Source organism: Talpa occidentalis, unplaced genomic scaffold (genome assembly GCF_014898055.3).
Source record: "Talpa occidentalis isolate TD23 unplaced genomic scaffold, MPIMG_talOcc4v2.1 talOcc4.2028, whole genome shotgun sequence".
NCBI classification, from domain to species: domain Eukaryota; kingdom Metazoa; phylum Chordata; class Mammalia; order Eulipotyphla; family Talpidae; genus Talpa; species Talpa occidentalis.
Window position 1 is genome coordinate 3,712 of NW_023602106.1, and position 8,969 is coordinate 12,680.

At 61.4% G+C, this 8,969-nt stretch overlaps 1 protein-coding gene across 1 annotated transcript; it reads right to left on the reverse strand.

Moving 5' to 3' along the window:
- Nucleotides 1-1,222: 1,222 nt before the first annotated feature.
- Nucleotides 1,223-8,764, reverse strand: LOC119253824 (golgin subfamily A member 2-like). The gene is given in 18 exon segments (XM_037521102.1): nucleotides 1,223-1,401; nucleotides 1,485-1,638; nucleotides 1,710-1,816; nucleotides 1,902-1,992; nucleotides 2,071-2,292; nucleotides 2,521-2,617; nucleotides 2,804-2,883; nucleotides 2,977-3,222; nucleotides 5,287-5,428; nucleotides 5,683-5,741; nucleotides 6,096-6,202; nucleotides 6,308-6,334; nucleotides 6,337-6,400; nucleotides 6,484-6,546; nucleotides 6,774-6,812; nucleotides 7,564-7,650; nucleotides 7,746-7,772; nucleotides 8,552-8,764. Coding segments are annotated over 18 exon segments (2,004 nt in total).
- Between the last annotated feature and the right edge of the window lie 205 nt (nucleotides 8,765-8,969).

The following is an 8,969-nucleotide window of genomic DNA, read 5'->3' on the forward strand; positions in this document are numbered from 1 at the left end:
TGGCCTCATGCCCAGGACTTTTGTGAGGGGGACGGGGGAGGCCACCTTTGCAGATTGGGTGGCCACCCATCTTGTGAGGCTTTGCAGATTGGGGTGGCCTCATGCCCAGGGTCTTTTGTGAGGGGAGACAAGGGAGGCCACCCCTTTGCGGATTGGGGTGGCCTCATGCCCTGGGTGAGGGGGGACAGGGGAGGCCCCTTTGCAGATTGGGGTGGCCTCATGCCCGTGGACTTTTGTGACAGGGGATGGGGAGGCCACCCCTTTGCGGATTGGGTGGCCTCATGCTTGTGGGACTTTTGTGATGGGGGGATGGGGGAGGCCACCCCTTTGCAGATTGGGGTGGCCTCATGCCCACGGGTCTTTTGTGAGAGGGGATGGGGGAGGCCACCCCTTTGTTGATTGGGGTGGCCTCAGGCCCGTGGGACTTTTGTGAGGGGGGGACGGGGGAGGCCACCCCTTTGCGGAATGGGGTGGCCTCAGGCCCGTGGGACTTTTGTGATGGGGGAATGGGGGAGGCCACCCCTTTGCAGATTGGGGTGGCCTCATGCCCGTGGGACTTTTGTGAGAGGGGATGGGGGAGGCCACCCTTTTGCGGATTGGGGTGGCCTCATGCCCGTGGGACTTTTGTGAGGGGGGGACGGGGGAGGCCACCCCTTTGCGGATTGGGGTGGCCTCATGCACGTGGGACTTTTGTGAGGGGAGACAGGGGGAGGCCACCCCTTTGCGGATTGGGGTGGCCTCATGCCCGTGGGACTTTGTGATGGGGGGATGGGGGAGGCCACCCCTTTGCAGATTGGGGTGGCCTCATGCCCACGGGTCTTTTGTGAGGGGGGGACAGGGAGGCCATGCCCTTGCAGTGAGTGGGGACAGGGGATGCCACCCCTTTGCATATTGGGGTGGCCTCATGCCCGTGGGTCCATTGTGAGGGGGTACAGGGGAGGTCACCCCTTTGTGGCTCTCTCTGGCTAGTCTAGACATGTGTGCAGGGCCTTCGAAGTGCTGTCCTGCACCACATGGTCGGGGAGGCACCTTTCCCTAAGATGGTGGGGTCTGCTCCTGTTTCCCCCATTGGATGGGGGAGTTATTATCCCCCTTTTGATAGCCTAGGGATAGGAGGACGACCAGGACGGGGAGCCAAAGGACAGGGTGTGAAATTCCGGGGAACGGGGATGGGTTGGTGAGGGCCAGGTGGGGGCAGAGCCCCCGGCCCCATGCTGGTGGCCTACACCACCATTATTTTCACCACCTCGATGTTGTCAGCCCAGTAGAAGAATGGGAAGAACAGGATGTTTCTGGTGGCGACGCATTCCCGGGGGCTCTGTATCTCCAGGGGAGTCTGGCCCAGCTGGGCCTCTCCCTGGGTCGGCCTCACGGCAGCGGCGAGACGCACCTCACTCGGTTCTTTGGAGTGACAGAGACAGGGCGCTGAGTGCCAGGCGGAGGGTTCTCTTCCTGCCCGGCCACCCGTGGGGTGCTTTCCTCACCTTGGCCCTTGGCAGCACCAGGCTCCTTGGGGGCTGGAGGTGCACCAGTGGGCTCAGCAGCAGGGTTCTGGTTGGCTGCTTGGAACTTGGCCCGCCATTCGCTGCGCTAGGCTGCCACCCGGAAAAGCAGCTTTTGCATATTCGACAGCTTCACCTGGAAGGAGAGACTCTTGGAAGCCCGCCCCATCCCCAGCCGCACCACCCAGGAGCCAGAGCTCTGACTACCTTCATCTCCTCTTTGTCCTGGGCCAGCCGGCTGATGTGCTGCTCCTTCTCGCGGAGCTCTGCCCTCATCAGTGCTCTCTGGTGCGCGTAGAGCATGATGTATTCTCCTAGGGGGAGGGTGCACGGGCAGCTCAGCTGCTGGGGTCTCGCCAGCCTCAGCCCTGGCCCCAGGGTGCCAGCCTCCCCGCTCACCGATGGTATCTTTCTCTCCAGACAGCTGGATGCATTGATGCTCCAGCTCCTCCACCCGCTCCTTTAAGGCTGCTTTCTCCTGCAGGAGCCCCTGTGGCCAGAAAGCGGGCTCAGGGCGCTGGCCCACCCAGCACCCGGCCCGCCCAGCCCTCTGGAGAACCACACTCACCTGCAGTTTGTCCATGGCTCCCTGAAGGGCCTGGTGGGTCTCCCCAGGCACATGTTCCCCCACGGTCCTGGGGGCTGGGGCCTCCATCTTCTTGGGCTCCTGGTCTGATGGGGCCGCCTGCTGAGCCAGGCACCGGCAGAGCTGCTTTTGCCCCTTTAGCTGCCTGAACAGCCACGCCCACTCTTCCTCAACACCGGCCAAGGCCGCGTTAAAAAATGCCACCTGTGGGCCAGAGGTGCAGGGTGCCCCTGTGGGCCAGGCAGGGGCCTGGGAGGCACACCTCTCGGGGCCTCATGGGCACACCTGAGAGCCGAGGCTGGTGTTGGTGCTGCCCGCTGGTCCCCAGCAGAGGTGGGGGGAAAGTGTAACCAAAGGGAGGGAAACCAGGAAGAAGGTGTGTGGGAAGGAGGGAGAAGATGGGGTAGGGAAGGGGCCTGCGGGCCGACTCACCACGGCCTCGCGGCTGTCCAGGTCGTCCGGGATGCTGAGCTTCAGCAGGGGACCCTTGTCCGCCTCTTTCTCCTCCTCCTCACATTCAGTCCATTTACTGTTGGGGGGCAGCCAGAGGGGCTCAGAGAACCCCTGGGTTCTGAAGCAGCCCTGAAAGCCAGCAAGTTCTGCCCCCTCCTCTCTCTGCAACCCCGCGCCAGCAAGTCCCCAAAGGAGAAGGATCCAAGTTGTCCGAGGGGTGGCTTCCCTCTCTTGCAAAGCTGCGCTTCTGCTGAAGTCCCACTCACTTGCTCCAGTCTGAGCCATGAGCTTCAGCTGGGCCTTCAGCTGCTCGTTCTGCTTGCTGGCAGCCTCCAGGCGGCCCTAAGGGGTCAGGAAAGTAGGAGGAGGGATGCCACTTACAGGGCTTCCTGCTCGGGCGGCCCCCCTGTGGGTCTGGCACTCTAACTTCCCCACCTGTGTTTCCTGCAGCTCTTGGCGGGCCAAATCCACCTCCATCTTGTTCTGCTTTTGTTTGTGCTGCATCTGGTGGACAAGCTGGGTGCTAAGCAGCACCTGCTTCTGCAGGACATCCCTCTCGTTGGCCAGCTGCTGGTAGGCGGCCACGTGCTGCTGGTAGGCAGTCATGTACTGGTGAAGGTGACCAAAGTACTGGTCCCGCTGCTGCTGTAGCTCCTGAGCCTCTTGATGTTTCTCCTCCACCTGCAGGGGAGACGCGGGGAGGGGAGGGTGAGGGCAGGCGGTGGTCAGTCTCCAAATTGTCACCAGAACCCAGCTACCTCAGCTAGACACTACCACAGGGGAACCAGTAGTGACCATCACTACTGGCCAGTGCTGCCCAGCACTCTTGGTGATGGGGGACTGGAACTCTGCTGGTACTTCTGGTGGACACTACCTGGGTGAGCCAGACACCACTTGTGGCCACAGTAAGCTGTTGCCTATTTGTAAAATGACCCCCAAGTTGGTTGTTCCCAGAGGCTGAAATCTCTTGCAATTGTGCACATGGCTGAGATGCACAGTGATGAGTCCCCTACCAGGCACTATCCTTCCCTCGGCTCTAGCCTGTAGACCCCTGTCGATGGGGACTGTGTTGCTACGGCCCTTGGTTTTGGCGCTGGGGCTTTTTGGTGGTTCTGTTGTCTTCGAGCCGGGGCAGGTGGGTGGCCACTGTGGCCTGTCCTGGCATCCCATCCTCATGCCCTGTGACTCCCCTTTTCAGTTGGGATCCCAGCCGGTGTCAGAGACACCAAGCGTTAAAAGCCCTTGGTGAGTTGCTGGACAACACCGACAAGCAGCTCTTTCAGACACGAGGCCAGAGCCTTGGGCGCCCCCTGCAGGTGATGTGAGACACAGGACTGGAGGCCAGTCTCTGCCAGAGGTCTTCATCCTCTCTTCCTCCCGCACAGGCTGGCTACTGGACGCTGCTTTTCTTCTTTCAGCTTCTGGTCCTTCTTTCTTCAGAGGCCAGGAACAGAGTCTTCCCCTTCTTTCATTGGAGGTGGGAACAGAGCCCCTGAGCTCCCTCTGACCCTGGCTTCTATCACTCTTCAGGGTGCCCTGACATCAGTTTGATTGGAACATTTTTCCTTTTTTGTGCAGAAGAACCAGGGTGCTGACCAGAGGTGGAGAGTGAGCAGAACAGGCCGACTAACTGAAATCCACTGCTGAGGGGAGCAGCCAGCAAGGCAGGAGGGGTCTGCTGCGCCCCATGGGTCGGCTCCCGACCAGGGATCAAACTCAGGCAGTAGTGGTGATAGTGCCGAGACTTAACCCCTGGGCCACCGGGGAGGCCCTGGACCATTTTTCATCCTGTGGCTGACTGGACCGTCTGGCACCCATCCGCTAATAGCCCGCACCTTTTTAGTCCTTCCATCACCCAGGAAGCATGCAGAAAAGGCCAGTTCTGAGGAGCAACTGCCACAACGGCCTTGTGGTGGAGCGGCAGAGTGAGAGACCACCACTGCTGCTGGCTCCCGCCACTGAGGCTCCTCCCAGATCTGCGCGCACAGATGCGGGGGACAGGCTGGGCCCCTCTTCCTGAGGCAGGCACTGTGAGACTTTGCCGCCTGCCCAGGCCCCTTCCTTAACTCTCCTCAGAACTGCCTGCGAGTGCCCTCTGAAGGGAAGGATGCTGAGGCATAGCACTGTTCAGTCAAGAGTGTGCCTGGAGCCAAGGCTGGAATCCAGGATGTCTCCATGTCTCATCTCTCTACTAGTGGCTCGTGCCTCCAGGAGGGAGGTGACCTACAGTCCCGGGTACACGCTCCATGGCAGAGCCTAGGGCACAGGTGGCCATGGACCCGGCAGGACACAAGGTCACTGGTGCCCCCCGCTCTGAGTTGGGGCTCCCTCTGTCCTGGCCTAAAGGCCTCCCTCCCGGAGGCCCCGAGACCTTCCCAGCTGGCGCAGGGCTCACCGTCTCCTGCAGCTCTGCCAGCTTCTCCTGCAGCTGGCTGAGTTTCTTGGCCAGGGTGCGACCCACAGGGTGCAGCGGACCTCTCCTGTCTCCTTGCTGCTCCCCTCAGCAATGGGTTTTCACTGCCTGCTCTGCTCCCTGCTGTCTCTGGGGAGTCCTTTCACCCTGCCTACCCCCCAGTTATATGCAAAAGTAAAAATTTTCAAAAAGTGAGGGGGTGATGTGTGGAGCCCAGCGTCTTCTGTGCAATGTCCCCCGAAAGGGTTTCAGCTAGATCACAGTCACCCCTAGAGACCCAGCCCCACCTGGATGGAGCACAGATTCTCTGGGGTTCTGCTCCAGCCCCTCACCTGCTTCGACAGCAGCTCAGACATCTCCAGCTTCTTCTCCAGGTCCTCCAGTCTCGCCTGCATGGTGTCCTTCTCCTCCAACAAGAGCCGGAGCCGCTCCTCCAGCTCGGAGTGGCACTGCTGCAGGTCCTCATTGGCTTTGCTAGGGCCACGCAAAGGGGAGAGGCATAACCAGAGCCAGAAAGTGTCCCCCTGGAGATCTACCCACCCTCGCCACAGACCCCAGTGCAGTGGCAGGACCCAGGGCCCCAGGGCTCAGCATCGCCAGAGGTTGGCCAGGGAGAGGTCGCGAGCTGTCTGCCCTCCTCACCCCATGCACTTGCATCCCTCCCACTGCCCAGCACAGGGCTGGGCCCAAAGCCTGCCCCCCAGCACCCCACCTGCCCCCAGGCCTACTTGTTCTCAGATAACTCCTGCTTGAGAGCGTCTCTCTCTTGGATTAGCTCCTTGTTGTGCTGCAGACATGAGAGGCAAAGGCGAGGTCAGGATTTGTGGGCAGGGATGCAGCCTGCAGACTCGTTACTAGACAGGGACCAGCACAGAGCAGCCCTCCTCGCCCGGAGTCACACTTCACCTTTTTCAAAGCACTTCCGAGCCCCTTTCTCATCTGCCTTCACTAGGATCTCGGGAGCAAAGGACGAGGCCCACAGCGGCCACCCCCTCAGGCCACAACTGACTACAGCCTTCGAGCAGCTGGCTGTGCTACCTTCTGGGCGGAGAGAGCTCCATCCCACATCAGGGACATTGAGGCTCTCCCCCACCTTGATGGGGGGGGCCCCACCAGGGGCTGGGCAGGCGGCAGTGCTCACCTGGTCAGATTGTCTGCAATGGGTGGAGACGGCAGAAAGCATGCACTCCAGCTCTCCAACACGCAGATGCGCAGACTGGAGGCGACCGGCCAGTTCCTCCGACTCACCTGCCGTGAGACAGGTCAGAGCGCAGCCCTGAGGAGGAGTCACCCCACCGCCCCGTGGGCCTGCCATGTGCCAGGTGCACGGATGAAGGGCGCCTGGAGCCCCACCTGCTTTCTGCCTGGCTGCCTGCTGAGGTGGGCCAGCACAGCCCTCAGTTCCGTCTTCTCAGACACCAGAACCCCAGTGGTCTGGATGTGACTCTTTGGGAAACAAAGCAAATGAGTCGGAATGATGTGGAAAAGAGGCATTTCCTCGGGGACGGGGAACCCGGGCTGCCCCTCACCTGTAACTGCTCCTGGAGTGCACATTGCTCCCTCACCAGCTTCCGCTCGTGGTCTTTCTTCTCCTGCAAAGGGAATCAGGGTCTCCAGGAGGCAGAGGCAAGGCACAGCACCGCGGGCCACCAGTGGGCCAGATGGGCCTACCGGCAAGCCCAGACCATGGGGGTGGGGGAAAGGGGCAGGAGAGGAGCCGGGGGCCCTGCTTGTCTCCAGGCTGGAAGCAGGCAAGACCAGATGCCCCATATCAGCCCCCTCCAGACCCCCACGTCAGGGAAAGAACAAGAAATGTTACTGTTTCCAGCTGATCCAAAGTTTCCTGGTTCTGTTGTTTCTGTGGGGAAAAGTCAAAGGAAGGGAACTGAGTGTCCCCCTTTTCTGTCTTCTCAGACCAGAGAGGGGACATGTGCAGGGCCAGCGATGGGTTTGAAGTTCTCATGCATGAGTTGCCAGACCCTCACGCTCCCAAGGAGACAGACCTTGGGTGGCGCTGCTCGCAGCGACAGAGGGGAGAGTCTGCACCTGGCTCTCCTGGAGGACAACACCCTAAGCCCCAGGCAGAGTCTGAGAAGGGAAGACGACCCTTCTGCCGGCGGCTGACCTGGCAGGGTCTGTCTGTTCACCCGACAGAGACTGAGGTGGCACGAGCTGCAGGCTGGGTTCTGTGCACAGGAAGAGGGGGAGGAAGGAAAAGGACCTGGGATTGTTTGAGCTACTGGAGACCTTGACACCTTCTACATATGCCTCCTGGAGGAACTAAAGCCAGGGCGAAGAGGTGTCTTGTCCAAGGTGAAAGCGGAGGAAGTGAGGGGCTGAGTCAGGGCTGGACCACACCAGCCAAACCAGTGCTTCCCCCAGGGAGGGGGAGCACAGCAGGGGTGTCTGGGGAGCAGAGAAGGGGCAAAGAGGGCAGCCACAAGAGAGCCATGCTGCCAGCTCTGTGCTCCGGGGCCCCTCAAGCTGAGCCCTGGATCCTCCAACACCAGGTTCTCCCCTGGCACCAGGACCCCTGGACCCTCTCTTCTGGGCCCCAAGAGGAAATCGGAGTCCTGGATTGCAGCTGGAATTCAGGGGCCCCAGCGGGCTCTTTCCAGTTCTTCTGTCTTGCTAGTGAGCTGCTTATTTGTTAGATTGCTGGAGACTGGTTCTAGTGCCAGTTCTTGATGCCAGCTCTGAGGTGCATGCAGAGAGGAGGAGGGTTGGAGGAGCGGGGGGCAGGGAGAGAGAGCAGTCCGCAGGGTTGGGAGGGGCATCTGGGCAGTCTCACCTGGTAGTGGGGCACCCAGCCCCCACCCTGGGAGAAGGGGGGGACTGGCCTGCAGATCCTTTGTGTTAACAACAGATGCCTGGTCCTCCCCGTTGACACAGGAGGGAGGTTAGGAGGGAGGTGGAGCGCCCATGGAGCGGCTCTCAGTCCCCCTCAAGGCCTAAGCCCCCGAATTCCCCATCCACTGGCAAAATTTCCTTTTCCTGCCTCCCTTCTGCTCATAATCCCTTTGTGCCAACTTCTCCTGGTACTGAGCTCCCCCTTGACCCCTCACCCCATGCTTCTGCGGCAGGATGGAACCGCAGACTCACAGGCCGACCCTTCATCTGACCGCTCCAAAGGAGCAGCGGCCAGCCAGACATCCCCTGGTGGCAAGGGCCGGCCCCAGGATGCTGCCTCCCTTGGGAACCTTCCCTCAGTGTCTTCCTATCGAACCTCCCCCATAACCCCTCTGGGCCCTGTCCCCAGGGCACCTCTGCTGGAAGTCCATTCAGCTGACAGGACAGCTGCCGCAGGCCTTCGGTGGAAGAGACAGCCCTGGAGACAGAGGAGTCGGTGCCACAGGAAGCTCAGTGGGGTGGGGGTCACAAGCATGAGGTGCCCCAACGCCCTCTACGAGGGGCTGCTGCCCCATGGGAGACACTCACATGCTCTCACCCAATGAACCAGAGCCATGTTCTGCGTCACGGTTCTGTGTGGGAAGAAATGCAGGAGGCAGCCATTCAGTTTGGGGAGAGCCCACCAGGCTGGGGCGGGCCCAGCGCTTTCTGACCACCTTTGGCTCCCCAAGCTCTCAGCCTCCCCACCCCGTCCTCGTCCTCGGGAAGGGCTCTCGGCTCTAGGAAGCGAGTGACATGGAGGACATGGGAGAGAATGGGGGAGGCACGGTCCTTCCGGAAGGGCGGGCGAGCCAGTGGGGTGCAGGCAGGGATAAGGGGCACAGACCAGAGTGGACGCCGTTCTGTTCGCATCAGGGAGGGCAGCGTCGGGAGGAGGGACACCAGGGGACACGGTGTCATGGTTCCCAGCCGGTGTCTCCGCAGGAGGGGTGCGACCACAGGGCGCCTGGCACAGGGCAGAGCGGGGTGGGGGTTAGGGAAGCCATGCAGGAAAGGGGCTGCCTCACTGCCAGGGTGCAGGGTTGCGGGCAGGGAGCACGGAGCTGCTGTGGCCAGAGGACGGTCCCATGTTGGGAGCCACCGTGGCGCGTGGCCGAGGGAGTCC